This window comes from Melospiza melodia, chromosome 1 (assembly GCF_035770615.1).
Source record: "Melospiza melodia melodia isolate bMelMel2 chromosome 1, bMelMel2.pri, whole genome shotgun sequence".
NCBI lineage: Eukaryota > Metazoa > Chordata > Aves > Passeriformes > Passerellidae > Melospiza > Melospiza melodia.
The window spans coordinates 83,139,970-83,157,871 of NC_086194.1; the positions used below are offsets into that span (position 1 = coordinate 83,139,970).

Below are 17,902 nucleotides of genomic sequence, written 5' to 3' on the forward strand. Positions count from 1 at the left end.
GAAAAAAAGAGAGAAACTGTAACTGTAGCTTTAGAAAATCAGTAAACCTAGCTTTAAGCTGCACTTCAGTGTGAGTACTTGTGTGTTTATATCCAGGATTGTGTGCTCAGCCTTCACAAACTGTGACCTCTACCCTCAGGCATTTATATATATCTAACAGAACTATATATATATGTGTGTGTATGTGCTATATATGTATATATATATACATATACACGAGTAGCCATGTATGTGTATACATACACTGTGCATCTATAGGAATCAAGAACTTCAAACAAGAAAATAATATTTGGGAAATTCAGAAAAGGAAACCCCTGTTTATTTGATAATGGAAACAAAACCATCACTTCAATAGCAATTCATACACTGCTGTCAAAGCAAGCTCCGGGTGGATGTGCAGACCCGCAGGTTCTCTTCAGTTGCTGAATTCCTCACAGTGTTGTCTTTATCAAAGAGGTAAATGCAGATTCAAAAAAATTGCTTTGATGTGCAAGACATCACAGAACAGCAGCTCCATTCATTGCAGAGAGAGTCCATTATTTAAGTCTCTCAGGCAACTGTACAGATCCCCATAAAGGGAAAAATATCAGGACTGTGGAAATAAAGCCCCCAACAATACGTATTCTGCCACTCCTGGAGCCTTTCCCCCTGTTTTCCATGCCTTGGTTCTGTTAAATAATATCAGGCTTGGGCTGGTGCACTGGCAGCTCGGATGGACAGTCACTCCTGACTGAAGCAATGCCTGTATTCCTGACAGGCTCTCCTGTCCCCAGCTGCCAGGGGGAAGGGAGGCACTGCTGAGAGGCACTGAAGGCTTGTCACCTGCCTTTTGTCCTTGAGCCTTCCCCTTGGCTCCCCTTAGCTTTTGCTGCAGGTCTCAGGGCCTGCTGTGACTCAAAGGGACGGGGCAGATGTGGCTCAGTGCTAAAGGGGGAGCTGCAGGATGAGCCTGGCTCATCCCCAAGGCAACATCCTCCATGGAGGTGCTCATGTAGGGAGATGGGAAAGGCAGCTGGGAGCTGGGGCAGAAGGAAAGGGGAAATCAAGCCCTCTCACCCCTACGAAGGAAGGACTGCTGTGAAACCAGCCAGGTGACACATCATCCAGGCATTCTCCTGTGACAGCAGGGGGAACAGAGTTTTCCCATCTTTCCTCTGTACTGTCATAAACCATGCCAATATGTAGAAAGGGTCTGTGAAATTAATTATACTGTGAGTGCTTGGTAACCAAATGAATTGTAAATTGTACATTATTAAAACAGCATCAGAGCACCGACTGATCTATTATTCTTTAGGGAAATGTATGAAGATAAGAGCTTTATATGCTTTAGGGGTCTTTCCAGCCACGACACAGCCAGCTTTGTAAGAAAAAATGTGGCAATATTTTGTTACTGCCTGAGTTGCAACTGACACAATACTGTATTGTTTATTTTTATTACTTTGTCTCATATTTAATATAGATGAGGTAGTATGCAGTGCAAGTGACATTCACATGCTCAGTCTCCTTCTGTTTATCCTTTTTCAGATTGCATTTGGGATTAATCACCCTCACATTTGTGTAAAAAACAAAACCAAGATAACTGTAGGTGCAGAAAAGTGAGATAAATATTAAGAAGTATGTCCTTTTGCACAAATCATGTAACTAACAATATTCACAGCTATTGTTAGCCAATCATTTTCCCTGCATGTGGCTCCTTGCTGCCTCCCTGTCTTTTAGCTTCTGAGAACTGCAAGAGGGCTGGGTGGGGAGCTGTATGTTCAGAAAAACCTATTAAATAACAACAGTAAAGAAAAAGACCATGGGTTTAGATGTGCATGTATGTTTTACTCCTTTTCTTCCACAATGCACATGCTGCTTCACCTTCCTCTCATGCAGTATCTGATGTCCAGGAAACTTGGTTCTCATGAGTGCACTGGCATCTTTGGAGTTAATACAAACCAAAACCTGCACATCCTCGCTCCTAGGGATGTGGCTTGCTGTAGGACTACTTTCTAGGCAATCCCTCCTGCACATCACCTAATGGTCTTTTTCACCCCTTGCTTCCAGCAGAAAAGTACACATCTTTCTACAAGCAGGGGTGACTTGGGAGAAGGGGAGAGCTTTTTGTTTGTTTGTTTTAATGTCCCTATTGAAGAAATGGAGGCAGAACCTACTCCAGAATACCTTTTCCCACAAATTCCCCTCTATAATCCCCTCCTTGAAGGAAGACACACGAGAAGTACATCCTATCCATGCTTGTCAGAGAAGAGGAGAAGCAGCTGGAGAAACATCCTCCTCCCTCCAGCTGGACACATCTCCTGACCAAGCTGTTCAAGGCAGTGACATGTTGGTTTCTACAAGCAACACCCCAGTGGTTCCACACCAGTGGGAAAGCTCTGGGGGTTGTCACACATTAGAGTGACCCCAAGTGTTTCTTTTCTGGTGCTGAGGACCAGTGGCACCCAGTCACATCCTCCCTCCCTCAGAGAAGGCCTAGCAGAAAGTAAGTTTTCCTTTGACTGCAAGATCTAGATGGGCATTCAGCAAAACTCACAACTGAAACAGTCAAAGAAATAACTTAAATTTGAGTGAAAGTAGTCCAAAGCATTTCAGAACTTGGCCTCCTCTCTATGCAGGCACGGGAGACAATGACATTTTCCTGGCTAAGGTGTTTCCATAATGGAATAAAGCATATTTGCTTGTTTTCCAAATCCTTCCCGAAGAGAGAAACTTTCTATTTGAGAGAGTTTACATCCTTCAGGACAATTCTCTTAACCCTGTTTACTAGTCTAAAATACAGTGCTGCCTTTCTCAACACTCACCAGCCCTGCAGAAGCCACGAGCATCTCTCAGGAATGTGGTGTTGCCTCCTGCTCCCCTGGCAGCCTCTGCCAGGAGGTGCACTGCGTCCTCAAATTCAAGAGAGGGCAGCATTTTCCTTAGGCTGATCCAAAGGAAGGGGACGACTCCCAAGCGCGTGAAAGAATGTCAGCAAGTGAAAATCGTCAGTCGCAAAATAGACGAACATTCTGAAAAATTAAATTTGATGGAAGGCATGCAATATTCTTAGGAGTTATATATATATATTTATATCAAACCAAACCTAAACAAGCTCTTAACTGATTGATGGTGTTAATGAATATATCCCATCCATGTTCAAGGAATTCTTGCTTAGGCTGTTGCACAGCTGTAATCCTGTTTCTGCAGCACACCACAATGACTTTGCCACCAACTTTTGCGCTGCAATAGCCAACTAACAGACTGATGCACTCCAGAACAATACCATACATGACCAAAGTGCTAAACTGTGCCTGAGGTAATTAAGAATCCACTGCCCTCTCATTAAAGTCCCTATTCAATTAAATTCTTCAAACTACGCCTAAAACGCTACCAGGCTGTTATTTTTGATTACTTCAGTATTTGCTTAAAAAACAGCAAAACCAATCCAAAGCAAAGAATCAGACTTTTGTGATGCAAAAATCGAAATATGCATCTTCTGTGAAATAATCATGTGTGCAAAGAAAGATCAAAATACTCGTTTTATTGCAGAAACCCAGATCCTTGTGATCATGAGTACGCTCCCTTCAGCTGACTGTGACTGACCCACTGTTTGTGAAGAGCCCATCCAGTGTTTGCCTTGCTGGAACAGCAGCACAGCCTTGACTTCTACAAGGAAATTCCAAGGATCAAGGTATATTTAAAGTACACACTGGATTGTAAAAGATCTAGAGAGCACCCAAGCGTAATACAACACTTTTTGGTTTACCCCCTACTCAAGTTTTGGTGCAATTTTACCCTCCTGACATAACTGTACTGTCAGCACTGTCTCCGGCACATTCAGCCAGGTTGCCTGAATTACTTGAAGAGCCCAGGACAAGGCAAATACACATTTTCATTCTCTGTTTGCATCTAACAAATAACAGATGTTGCAATATTGAAGAAGCACACCTGATGTGACTAACAAGGGATTTCTAAAATATTTGCCCTAAGATGACAGCCACCCTGCTATTAAGCATTTACTTAATGAAATGTGTACACAGGGAAATGCTGTAGCAATTCTCCTTAAGACGGAGCAAGCTGCTTGAAATAAAGGTTTCTTGTGTGACCTTGGGCTAAATCTGCATTACCAGAAGAATGCAGACCCAAGCTTTGAGAATACTCGTTCCCTACCACCTTCAATACCCACTAAGGAATCCCTGCAGGAGCCTGTGGAGCCCGGGACGCAGTGCCGCTGCCATCACAGCCCCTGCCATGTGACTGTCCCCTCGGTCCCCTCCGTCCCTGGGATGTGCCAGCTGAACCCCCTCGCATCCACCGCAGGGAATCTGGCACGGCAGCTCCCGGCGAGCCTGCCAGGAAGCAGGGTCAGCCCTTCGCAAATAAACCCTGCCTGATCTGAGTTACACAAATGGACGCCTGCAAGATTAATTCATCCTCTGTAATAATGCAACTACTGTTTGCACAAACCAGTGGCATGCAATAGGTTCTTATTAAAATGCTCGGGATACGCATTATGATATCTCTAAACAAAGTAGGGCTTAAGGAGAGGAGAGAGTGAAAAATTTCCTTGCTTAAAATTTGTCACTCTTCCATCAGATTTGATATAAAGCTACGAGAAGCACTGTAAATGGACCAACGAGTTGTCTAATTGTCTAGAACACCCTCACATAATTTATATTGTCTCTTAATTTCTGTTTTGTAACCTCCATGGCTGTCTTCAGTGAATCATAGCATATAGCTCTACTTGGAGAGCACATCAGGGTATGATTTTTCCCTTTGTTTCTCACTTTCCCACAATGGAAGCATGCAAATTTCAGCAAGGTATGTACCTACCGCATTAATCCTTGCTAATGTGATTCCAGTCGTCTCCTTAAAAGCAGAATCTAAAAGATTATTTTTACTGTTTCCATTCTCTATTGTGGCACACAGTTTTCTTGCTGAAAGGATATTCATCTAACTCTATACACTCAGAGATGAATATACATTCGAATCACAGATACATATCAATTTAACACACATCACAGACTGGAAATACATTATTAAAATTAACTGCATTATAGAGAATAGATGTATAGACAAAACTGCTGAGGTACTCGACTCTCCCAATTCCACGGTGCCTTAACACTTGCCGCAAACCTGCCATCCCTTTGTAATGCAGTCCTGAGATGCTTAATCTGCTTTCTCTCTTTCCAAGACGTAAATCAGCAGCAAAGTTGCCTGTGGAGGAGTGGAGTCTGGGGGATAATTGTGGCCTCGTGGGTTATCTATCTGTAGTTGTGTGCACTGTGGGTCTGCTTACCAAATTCTTAGTGTGTGTATTTTTTCGGGCTCTTTTCCAGAAGGGAGTTAGGAAGTGAGAAACAACAAAACTAGTTTAATGCACCAGGTAAATCAGACCCGCTTATTGTGAAACCCATGGCCACACATGATTGTTATGATAATACACACGGGTGAGCTCTGGTTATTACATGCACAGCCCTGTAGTAACTGCTCCCTACAGCTTGCCTGCTCTCTCACTTTAGCAACACCCCACACACCTGTTCAAATAATATTACTATTACCTTGTGTTGACACCACATCCACCCTTTCCTTTCATATAATAAGAGCTCCTGGTGAACTGTAAATGGAAAGCTTGCGGTAGCAGAAGCCGATTGTTTACCTGTCTCCAGTTTGTTGCCACAGATACTTGGTTGGGAGAAGGGAACAAAGATCAGTTTGACATCCTTGTTAAGCAGGATTTGCCCCCCACCTTACCCACAAAAGGTTACGAGTTGCTATTCAAGCCTGAGCTCCGCAGGTGTGCCATCACACCTGTCTGAAAGAAAACAAAATACAATTTGTTTCAATATGGCTATTGCCCCAGCAAAATAAAGAAGACCTTGCCCTGCAACACAGACATAAGCATTTGTTTTAATATTTCAATGAATCCAAGCAAATACTGATGGATAGCCTTGTTTATATTCAGCATACAAGCCAAATACGATGCAAGCTTCCCCAGCAACTGATGGCAGTGAGAATCTGACTCTCCCCACTAAACTAAACATGGGCAAACTCATGGCAAAACTCAACTCAAAACCCATCTGACAATGAAAAAGAGAATTTTGTAACTCTCAAGGTATTTCCAAGCCAGGTCAGATGGGGCTTTGAACAACCCGGTCTAGTGTCCCTGTCTGTGGCAGAGGGGTTGGAACTAGATGATCTTTAAGGTCCCTTCCAATTCAAACCCTTCTATAATTCTGTAGTTAACATGAGATTGAGTCCAAGGCCAAGCCAGGGACAGGCTGGGCCTCAAAATTAATTTCCTTCATCGTTGTGCCCTGATGGAGCTGCTGCTGCTATTGAATCACATATAAGTCTTTGCATAGAGAGCTGTCATGGTTTTAGAATAGGAGAAAGTTAAAAGCTGTGGTTCCTGGTGCTGTTCTGCTTGGTTGAAGTCTACCCCCAACTTCTTATACCAGTGACAACAGTGTAGGTCTAGGGTAAATTGGCAAAAAATGGCAAAACCTACCTCCTAATTGAGGCCTGGAGGAAGCATAATGGGATTTTGTCCATGCAAAGCAGTGCACTACAGAGACCTAAATGTACCCATTCATTCATGTGAATTCGCCATTTGACATCTGCTGAAGGTGATGGAAAGACTCCGGTGGGCATTTGATCCAAGAGCTGAGTCACTGGAGTTTCCAATGCTTTAGGTAACAGTTTTCACCAAAAAGGGCTAATGAATTTTTTTAAACCATTTTCCAGCTAAAGCACTGCTCTATTTTTACTGCTTTTTATTCTTATTAGAATCCTTATCCACATTTGCTTCCATCATGGTTTTAAAGAGCATTTTTCAAAGTCACCTTCTTATGAAGGTGTCCCTGAATTAGAATAAGGAACATGGTAGATGTGTAGCACCAGCTGGTTTGGAAGGAGTTTGTATACTGGGTTGCAACTTACACACAGAAACGTCCTTGAGGCAGGGAGCATATTTTATTTATTGCTTTATTTATTGCATATGTCAAGTAAAAGGAATCCCAAATTATGAAGATGCAAAACACAGCGTGAGTATTTATCAGCACTGAATGTTTTTATGTGCTCCAAAATAACTTGGGGTTTCCCAGCTGACTGTGAGCAGCTTGCTGGTTTTGAAGATCTAGCACCTTTGGAACTGAAGGGACATGCTGAATTTTAAACACTTGGAAAGAGAATTAATTGCTTGGACAGCACCACCTTTTTTTTTTTTTTTTTGTGTATGCTCATCAATAGCAAATGATGAAGCCTCTGGGGGATATTAACACAAGTAAACTAAACACAGGAGTGGGACTGTTTAAACAAGGTGAGACAAAAGCCTTCATACTACAAGCAAATGAATTAGATAGCAATTTTTTTATGTTTCCACCTCTATTGTTGCAGATGCCTGCATTTAAATATGAACTTTATCTTTCTCAGCCCTGGTTTTCCTCCTTCATTAGCCTGCATGGAGGTCAGAGACCCTCTTATCTCATGGACTACTCCTGCCAGGACCCAGGAGCTCACTGGGTTCCCCTTGCATTTTTCTATTGAAGTGGGGATAGAATTTCTGCTTGCTCCCCCACCCTCTGAGAACAGGAAAGGATTTGCCCTGGCTAATAGCTGCAAAGGCATGAAGTAATCTGCATCCATGCTTTTGCTTCCACGTGCACTGCACCTTCACACCTGCCCCTGGCTTTGGCAGCTGCCTGGCACAGAGCCTCTATCCATCTCAAAAACACCACAGCCCCAAAAAACCCTGATGGCACCTGAAGTCCTGGGGCAGCTCACAAGGCAGGGCTGGTAATATTGGCTCCAATTTACCTGAACTAAGAAACTTGCTTCCTGTTAAACTGGAGAAGGCAACGTCCTTTTCCATGACTGCTGCCCCAGTGCTGCGATGCTCCTGCCGGGATGGACCCCCCAGTCTCTGAACAGACACAGCAAAAGTCAAGGGGAAATGTTCATTTGTAGCACTGTGTCCACCTGCCCCCTTGAGTCCAGGCACTGTTACCCTCCCAAACCCTCCCAGGGACTGAATTCCTGCACTGCAGCCCACACATCACCTGCTTCTGTCCCTGTGTGTTTTCAGGGCTGCTGGAGAAGGTAAAAGGGAACAGAAGACAGAGTCTTTAAAAAATAATCCTAAATAGATGTATGTTTCAGTCTTAATAATTTGAAGTGTTCTTTCATGTTACAGAATTTTTATGGGAATATTTTCAACCTGCTGCAAAGACTAAGAAATACTGATTTTTAAGTATTCTAAACAAGATGTAGATGCTAGACTGCTACAAACACAGACATCAGCATCTCTGAGTGAAAAGATAGCCTGTTGAATAAATAACACATATTTAAAAATGTCTGAATAGGAACTTACAGGATAAATGCTAAGAGCTTCAAAGGAGCCATTGATCTATGGAGTACATAATATTCATGTTAAAAATCATTGGAATATTTATTTACATGACACACGGCTCAGAAGAAGCCATTATGGTCCTTAAGCAAATTACGCATATTGTGAAAATTGTCAAAGTGCTTCTTTTACCAGAAGCAAGTGCATCCTATCACTTGACAAACACATCATCTTTGGGGGGAAAGAAACCCAAAAGGAAGTAAACCCGAGGCTAAAAGAAGGTTAGAGAAAGAGGAAAAAAAAGGAAAAGAAAGGAAAAAAAAAGTAGAGAAAAGGGAAAAAAAAAAAGAGAAGAAAATAAAAACCAATCCTTGTCCCGTGTCAAAGTGTGTTTCATGCCCATCAAAGGAAGAAAAGCCCGCACTGCCTGGCCCCACATCCCGTGCCGTGCTGCTGTCACACTGCATGTGGGGAGGGAATGCTCCTGGCTCTGTGTGCCAAAGTCTGGGGTGCCAGCTCTTCTCCCTACAGGCCAAGAAATTACAAATGGGGACTAATTCATTCCAGCCACTGCTGCGTCCTCTGTGGTGAATTAAGCTGCCAGAAGAGTGCTCGGCTCTCCCGGCCCGTGCCCCTCTGAGGGACACAGGGACAGGCGGGGAACCACAACCCACTGGCATCGACTGCCTCAGCACCGCCAAGCACTGACTAAAAACAGCCCCTAATACCTTCAAGAGCAACAAACCAGGGGGAAACACTGCCTTGGAGTACTTAGTGTGCCCAGCAGCCAGGTCCATTGCTCTGGACCAGCATCTGGCTGACAGGCTTGTGCCTGGGCTCAGCACTCGGAAGGGTTTGCACTGCTCCTTCCCCAGCGCTCCGTGGGTGACACGGCTTTTCTCTGGCAGATGTTTTGCTAAGGAGGAGGGATAGCAACTTAGAAAATTCCTCCACATATCCATGTTGCTGTGATTACACTGCAGTTTAGGCCATACAATGCAAATTATTTTGTTATTTCAGGCTGTGAAGAGGAACAGGGTTTTTCTCAAGAAGGTATGACCAGGATGTAGCGGCTCAGAGACTGCCTCCGATCCGTGGGATGCTGGCATATGGCTGGCAACTGCCTGCAACCAAGCTCCCAAGTGCTGTACAGCCCCAGGCTGCCCAGTCCCCAGTCAGCTCTGATGTGCTCCAAGGGCTGGTGCCTGCGTGCCTGCTTTGGACATTTGGCAAAGCAAGCTCTACTGGTAGGCAGAGCACGCAAGTTTTCTCTTACTCAGGAATGATAGTAAAGGGTGGATTTTCTAGTGCAAAAAAGCAAGCAGTTGTATGGGGGAATATATTTAGCCAGTGTTTTCAGATCACATGTTCTGGGACTGGAGAGCAGAACGTTTTCAATACTGTTTTGGAACCACGCTATTCAGTATTGCAAACCTTACTATTGGAGAAACCAGTAAATTGTGTTGCATCTAAAACAATTACTTGAATTACTTGCACCGTGGTTTCTTCTCTCCAACTGTAAAGGTTTTACAGAAATGCGAGTTCTACGACTACAAAAGCCTTGAAAATACAAATAATAGTAAAGTGCTGCTTTGCATTTGCATAAACCTGTTTATCCTATACATGGTTTATTCATTAACTCTCGGAACAACCAGCAGGACAGCTATGGCATTCCTTATGACCACTTCGCTTGTGGCTGAAAATGCAACTATTTAAAAGGAACGCTACGGAAAGTGAAAATAAATACCATTCCCGTGTGAAACAGCAGGAAAAATGCCACAGGAGCTGGCATTTGGCTTTTATGTGGAATGAACCTTTTCTGTCGCTTGGAAATTTCAGAGGAGAGCCTCAGCACCTGCAAGGATTGGGACCTCCACGCTGCCGCTCACCAAATGGACATGCAGCATTAGCAGCGTTTATTGCTGTGTTCTGCAGACAGCATTTGAGTTAGGGACAGAAAATACCTGCTCCCTCATCTATTCCTCCTAGAGACTGTTTTCTAGTCCTTGACAATTTCAGTGTTCTGTGAAAAGAGGTTCTTGCAACCTTTACTTGCAATGTATTTCCCAACCAGCTCCTCCTTAGGAAAGCTCCTGGTAATCACCCCAGCTTTCCCTATGTTTCTCTCTCACCCAAAACTTGCTCTGCATAAGAAAGGTGTTAAAACAGGAATGCATTTTGCCTGCTTCATCTCCTAGCTTCTGTAAAGATGAGTGCATGTTGCCACTGGTACAAGCGGAAAACTGGAAGTTTGTTTGACAGCCGGTGACTTGCTCAAGGTCACAAAAGAGCCTCAGTAGCAGAGCTGGGAACAGAATTTGGTATCCTAATTCCTAATCTGGCAGCCTCACCACAACTCTCATCACGCAATCAAAAAGCTCCTTTTAAGGAATGCTTTTGTGACTAAGAGAAAATTCAAGTCATTAGAAGAAAGAGTCCTTTTAATTTGCCTTTGTTCAAACATTTACGCCTTTTGCTATATGGAAAACATGATTTAAACAAGATACGGGATTACTGTATTATGAAAGACTCTAAAATCTTTGAAAAACAGAAAATAATTATGGCTGCACTTAGGACTGTACTGATCCCAGGCATCAGGAAGCAAGCAATTAGATATTCCTTTAGTTTTATATGTAGCGTAAGGAATAAGTGAAGACCAGCATTTATTGTAATCTAGTCCGAGTGCTATATGCTATATTTCACATTTCTGAAGAATCCTACATTTAACAGGAAACATTTTCACAGCTCTTTATTAAGACTTCATTTTCTAAAGGTCCTAACTTGTTGCACCGCAAGTTTTCCAAAAAGCAAACCCAAACCCTTAAGCTGCTAAACTCAACGGGAGACTGCCCTGACCCGAAACAATCCGGGCTTTGGTACGTTCTTCCTTGAAGAGCAGCTCAGTCGTTTACCAGCTCTCCCAGGATACGTCAACTTTGATATTTAGAAACTCCACAAGATAGTTTTATGTTTTAGGACAGCACCTCTTGCTTGCTTCCTCTCCTATGTAATGGAATACTATAATTTGGCAACAGTGGATAGCAACAAATGAGTGTACTGAGAAGCAATGTTACCGAAAAATTGTATACAAAATAATCTGAGCTGTACAAACTGAAGTAAGCAGAGAACAACAAATATTAATAGGATAAACAAAGAAAATCAATGTAAATTTAAACCAATCCTTTGGAAAAAGACCGTTGATTCTCTCTTTTTTAACACAACGGAAAAAATCCCAAAGTGCAGCAAAAATCCTATTGATAGCATTGCTACTGTCACGAAAATAGCTGGGAGAATCCAGGATAAGAGGTTTGTGACTTAATTTTACAAGAACGTGTATTTTGCTCATTAAATTGACTAAAAGTTCACTGGCAGAGCTGGGGAAATGCAATGCAGGGACCCACTCCCCATCCCTTAAGGCCCAGCTCAGGCTGTAAAATGCCTGTGCCTTTAAAGCACTTGCAGTGACAGGAGGCCTTGTGTTTGCAGATGTGTTAGCCACTTTTTGATTTGATCTTTACGCAATTATTTTGATAAAGAAAGTGTTCATCTTGTTGACACTATCACTGTAGTCAATACCTAATGGCCCCCATAGTTAATTTCCTTATAAATATTTAACTTAATAGAAGTCCTCCCTTGGGTTACAGTACTTTTGACACTTGTATAATCTGAAACAAATCCTCTTTTTTCAGTCAAACAGACCATGTTACACACACAGTTGGCTAGCTATTTACAAAGCACCCAATTAAATCCTACTTAATTCTCCCACTCCCACTATCCCATTGCACTAGTGTGCAGGCTGCTGATCACACAAGATGAGGATCCTTCACTGAGCCTGGACACAAGTTTACAGCCAGCAGGACCTGATGGTACAAGAGCTTGCCGTGAAAATAATTCACCCGTCAAATGCTACACACAAATAGCGAGGAGAATGTGCAAATTCAGAGGATTGAAGAAATAAGCTGAAGAATCACAGTTAAAGACAGGTAAATCTAGTTTAATGTTCACATGTAGTAGTTACACATCACAGAGATTAAACAGGATTTTAACTGTAACATAGCTGCAGTGAAATGTAAGTAATTTTGTACTAGAAAAATAATCTTGACGCAGTTATCCGATTTTTGGTCTACTTAAGTTCATTTTAAGATGAATTTACATCACTGATCATAATGACTTAGCCCATGTGCCCTTCTGCAGTTCACTATTAATACTCTTTGGACGAAGGAAACAGCAACTGTTTTTGTTAATGGTTTGCCCTTTGGCTGCAAGCAGAGAACAGTTTTCAGTTTTTAAGCAATTAATAAGCTGTAGGAACACAAATCTGCGATAAAACCTTTTGGTGCTAAACAAAGTTTCCGAACAAATTTCTTGATCTAATTCAAGACCAGATTTAAAAAAAAACAAACCAAACTGATAAGAGATCTAAAGCATTGCCCCCGGAATGCAAAAAAACTAGATAGAATTTTTTCTTGTCTCAGTAAAAAACACATCTTACCGCTACTTTTATAGAATACGCTAAAAATCCCTGTGCCTAAATGACAAAAGTGTAGTCTCAAAATGTATAATACACTTACAAACATTTTTAGTCTAGATTGAGGAAAACACGTTGTATGGACTCCAAACAAGTTTATTTGCAATTAGACACCTCATGCAATCATGCAGGACCGCTAGCTAAAGCTGCAACTCTCGAGTCTAAAGGACATTTGGGGACAAAAAAAGTCCTAAACATTTAAGATATTTCCATATTAGCAGCTCCGTACTTGAGCTCCCACAGATTAAAAAAAACATACACACCTTTATAATATTTACAAAAAATATTTAATTAAAAATATTTTATAATTACAGTAGTCTATTAAAGCATATACTTTTCTCACACTTATAGAACATCTCTATATATACACAGTATGAAATGTCACTCATTTGTCTATACAATATGTAACATTCCTGCAGGGATAAGAAACTTCCCTGGGCCCCAATAAAATCCATCTATTTTAAACAATAGATGTCAAATATATCTACAAATGCTCTGGGAGATTAGTAAAGCTTCAAGATTCGGCTGCTCGGTCCCTCAAGAGTTACAAGATTTCTAAAGTCTGGTTTAGGCTCGGTCCTCTATCCCGGGGCAGAGTCTCAACTTTTCCCGCTGCCACCGTGGGACACGCCGCCGCTCACAGCTGGCCGGGAACGACGAGAAGAGACGGAACCGGGGGGAAAGGGGGAAAAAAGGACACGGGGAGCTGGGGACGGGAGGGGGACCGCTACGGACGTGCAAAATGGTGAACAGGCTTGGCTCTGCCGGGGTGAAGCATGGGAACGCTCGGGGGGTTGGATGGCTCCTTGCTCCGGAGCGGCGGGGCAGGGCCGGGCCCCCCCGCCGCCGCCCGCCCCCCGCGCTGCCTCTGCGCGGCGCCGCCGCACACCTGTGGGAGAGGAATGAATAGAGGGGGTGTGTGAACCGCTCCGCTCCAGACCGACTGGCGCCACCAACAAAACACAAGACATGCTTGATCAACAACCCAAAACAAACCAGGTCAAACAACAACCGCAGCTCCCAGGCTGGGCCAGGCGGAGGGAGGGATGCGCAGCTGCACGCCGCAGCCAGAGGCGCTCCGCGGGGGGGAGGGGGGAAACCCCAACCACCCGGTAGTTAGGGAAAATAAAATAACCACCCCGTAATTAAATATAAAACCCCAAAGCCGCCTGTAAGTATTTCTCGCCGGGCTCTGGTGCCCCCTCGGCAGGCTCTCTTCCCGCAGGATGCGGAGCGGCCCCACCGAGCCCGGGCGCCGAGCTCCCCCCGCCCGCGGCCCCGCGCCCGCCCGGCACTCACCTGGGGAGCGGCGGTCAGCGGCAGAGGATGCTGTCGCCCGGCTTGTTAACAGAGCCTGCCTGCGCAGCAACCAAACACGGCAAATTAACAACTGGGGAGAAACGACACGGAGACACCCCCCACTGCCCAGACCCCCTCCTCCTCCGCGCACCCAGGCACCGCCATAGCCCCGTCGGGAGCGCTCAGGGAAGCCCCCGGGGATACAGAGCCAAGGGGGTCACCGCAGCGCTGCGGCAAGCCCGGGGTGCCGGGGCACGCCGCTTCCCGCGCCGCCGGGCTGCCACCGTGGGTCCCGTACCGGGGAGTCGCTCCCCGATTCCCGCCCCTCCAGAGCACGCTGCGCTCCATGTGCACGGCCCCCACAGCCCCTCACGCTCGCTGCACGGCGCGGAGGCTGGGAAGCGCGGAACAGCGCGCCTGTTCTCGAGTGTGCGAACACGCCGGCTACAGGTACTCCCTCGAGAGGCCGTAATTACACGGCACACACCGTGCGGCAGCCTGCCCGCACCGAGGGGATGCGGGCACCCACCGCGCACCGCCGGGGCGTTCCTGCGCCCGTCCGCCCCGTCCCCTCCGGGAGCCACGGCTCTCGGCAGAGCCACGGGTACGAGAGTGGCGGCACATCACCGGGGCGCTCCCACGGCGGCCGGCGTCGACCACCGCGCCACGCCGCTCTGCTCCGCACCGCGCTCCCCGCGCTCGGGCATCACGCACCTCTTACCGGGTCAGTGTTCAGGGCAGTCAGCGGGGTCCGGGGGGTGCCCGCGGGACAGCTGCCTGGGTGCAGAGCGGGCGGCGGCGGCTGCTGCCGGAGCAGCGCTGGGTGCGTCTCCAGAGCCAGCTGCAGGTCGAGAATGTAGTCGATGACGTGCTGTAGGATCTCCACTTTGCTGACCCTCTTGTTGGGCGGGATGGTGGGCACCAGCTTCCTCAGCCGGCTGTAACAGTCATTCATATCGCACTGCAGGCACAGCGCCGCCGGCTCCTCGCCCGACGGCGGGCTCCCCTTGCAGCCGCTGTGCTCGGCCAGGCACCGCAGAGCCGGGTGCCCCCCGCCGCCGCCCGCCACGCCGGGCTGCGCCTTGCGACTGGGGTGCCGGACGGGGCTCACGGCTTTCATGGTGCCGCAAGGAAGGAGGGAAACCTCCCTCTCCACCGCCGCCGCCTGCCGCTGCCGCCGCTGCGACCTCGGGAAGCCGCGCACGCACCGCCCGCAACGGGAGCGGAGCGCGGCCGCAGCGCCTCGATGGCGTTAACAGCGGCCGCCCCGGGAACGCAACCAGAGGCGCTCGCAGAGCCGCGCCAAGAGCGGCACCGGGAACCCGCCCGCTCCGGAAAAAAAAAAAAATATTTTTCTTAAAATGAAGAGCCCGTGCTCCGCAGCCGCTCGGCCGCGAACACAACCACCTCTGCTGCCGCCGCTGGCCGCGCCGCCCCCTATATAGCGCGGGGCGCGGGCGGGGCGGGCGGCTCCGCGGCGGGGCCCGGCGAGCGCGGCGCGGGAGCGGGGGGGGCGCCGCGGGGCCGCGCGCAGCCAATCAGGGCGCGGCGGCCCCCCCCGGAGCGCGGCGGCGGCCAATGGCGGCGGGGCAGGGGGGCGGCGGCGCTGCGGGGGGGGCGGGCGGCGCGCGCCGACCCCCCCGGGAGGAGGGGGCGGAGGAGGAGGAGGAGGAGGAGGAGGCGGTGCCGGGGAGGAAGGACTGCGGGAATGCGGGCGGGACCCGCCGCCCAGCGGAGCCCGGCGCCGGCCCCGCGCTCCCGAGAGCAGCCCCGCGCGACCGGCGCCGCTCCCCGCCGCCCGACCCGGAGCGAGGCGGCTGCGCCCGCCCTCCCATCCCTCCCCCGTTCCCTTTCCCGGGAGGGCTGGCATCTCCTCGGGTGGTGGTGAATCGCATTTTTATCCTCTCGGTGTAGGAGACTTATTCCAGCTTTGCACGTTTTTTTGAGGGACTTGGGGACGCTGGTTTACAGGCAGGGAAAATCCCAAGCAAAACTTGAGGAGCGTGGGGGAGAAGGAAGGAGAAGGGTTTGGGGACTTCAAGCAAAGCAAAGCCAGGGAACATTAAATTAGAGCACATAACTATTAAAAATGCATGGAGATGGAGTATTTAAAATTCCTCCATGACATATAATATTAATCCGTTTTATGTAAAATTCATACCTGTAACTTAATTTGGTCCATTAATGCACCAGATCACGTATTAGTAGATGTACCATGTTTTAAATATGATGCTGGAAATGTCCAGAGTTCTGTACTTCGAGACAGAGCATTAAAATTAACAGACATATACTCCTGAGTCCTGCTTAAGTCATCTTGTGGCATATTGTAACCTTTTAATTTAATAATGCAGTGTTGAAACTTCCTGTTAATTCCTGCTAAGGATTAAGAGCCGCTGCGTATTTGAATGGGACGCCGGTGTAAGAAACTTGGCGCCCGATCCTACAGCACTGCAAGCTGTCTGGGAGCAAAGCAGGGCTGATTGCTGGGGCAAAGGGCTGAAGGAAGGAGTGAAGGCTGCAGAATCTGCCCCCAAGCTTGTACGTCTAACCCACCAGAAGGGAAGGAATCCATAATGGTGATTAATGATTACATGTCCCCTCCAAGCTTAGTCACAACGGGTGATATATAAAGGATACAGTGGGAAGCTGTCAAAGCCAGAACTTGAATGAGGGGTGAGGCTGGATCATCTGAAGCGTATAATGAAGCACACTTGCATTCTCTCTCACCTCTTAAAGACGCGTGTTTGGAGGCTCTGCTTAGAAATGCTCACACTTGTTTTCCTTATTTTGTCCCACACTGCCACTGCCATTCATGGCAGTTAGGCTGCTCTCAGCTTCAAACCCACGTGTGCAGTGTAAATCTTGGAGGTGTAAATCTAGACCTCGGTCTAGATGTATGCTACATCAGGAGGATGTGATGGGAAGGTGTATTTCCATTACCTATGGGCTGGATGATCCCTATTGTGTTGTAGTCATTGGTTTTATTCAGTGAAACTTCTTGGGTTTCCTTGCAGGCATAGGCCTTAAAGTGTGTATTATGGTTACTTTGTCTGTTTCTGGGGTCCTGGCAATATGGACAGATTTGATGTGCTGTTTAGAAAAAAAAAAAAAAAAACAACATTTTAAATTATGGTAAAAATGCAGGCTCAAATCTTGCTGGTGCCAGTTAATTAAAATCGGCATGAAACTAGATACCCTGTAATATTGGGCTGTTCTGTTTGTACTGAATCCCCTCTGGGAGCTTCTCTGATCTCACTGGAAATCTCTGGGAAACCCCAATATGTAACTGGTTCCCCTCTAGTCCTCCCAAGCTAATTTGGACAGATAATTTCTGTACACGCACACAAACGCACAAAAACACACATCCTGGAGCAGCAAATCCACTGAGACCACACTGGTTCTTGAAGATGACTCAGTATTTCTGTAAACTCATGAAGAAACCATGAAATGCCCCACCAGCTCTTTTTCCATCAGGCTACTTCCAGCACAGAGGATACAAAGGCAAATCTGAGGGTCTGCAAGCGCTGAAGTTGCAAGAGGATTTCCTGCATTCATGTAGCTAATGTATCACAGCAGAGATTTGTGGGAGAGGCAAAAACAACCCTCCCCTTCAACTACCCTATAAATATTCAGGGTTTTCCTCTAGTAACTCCCTTTGATACTCATGAAGCTGATACATGCTAGTCCGACATGCTCGGCTGAGCACTACGCACCAATTCCCTGCCGACAACAGGTCTGCTTTTGCTCTC

General features: G+C 46.6%; 1 protein-coding gene across 2 annotated transcripts; it reads right to left on the minus strand.

Annotated features, from left to right (window-relative positions):
- Positions 1-12,299: 12,299 nt before the first annotated feature.
- ID4 (inhibitor of DNA binding 4) lies at positions 12,300-15,565 on the minus strand. 2 transcript variants are annotated; one of them, XM_063159875.1, is made up of 3 exons: positions 14,875-15,565; positions 14,154-14,212; positions 12,300-13,743 (listed from the first exon to the last, which is right to left on the minus strand). In XM_063159875.1, the coding sequence occupies exons 1-2, from the start codon at positions 15,271-15,273 to the stop codon at positions 14,168-14,170; spliced, it is 444 nt and encodes a 147-aa protein (XP_063015945.1). In that variant the 5' UTR covers positions 15,274-15,565; the 3' UTR covers positions 12,300-13,743; positions 14,154-14,167. The 2 variants fall into 2 exon arrangements, with proteins under 2 accessions (XP_063015945.1, XP_063015956.1); XM_063159886.1 differs by having other exon boundaries at positions 14,868-15,565.
- Positions 15,566-17,902: the final 2,337 nt, after the last annotated feature.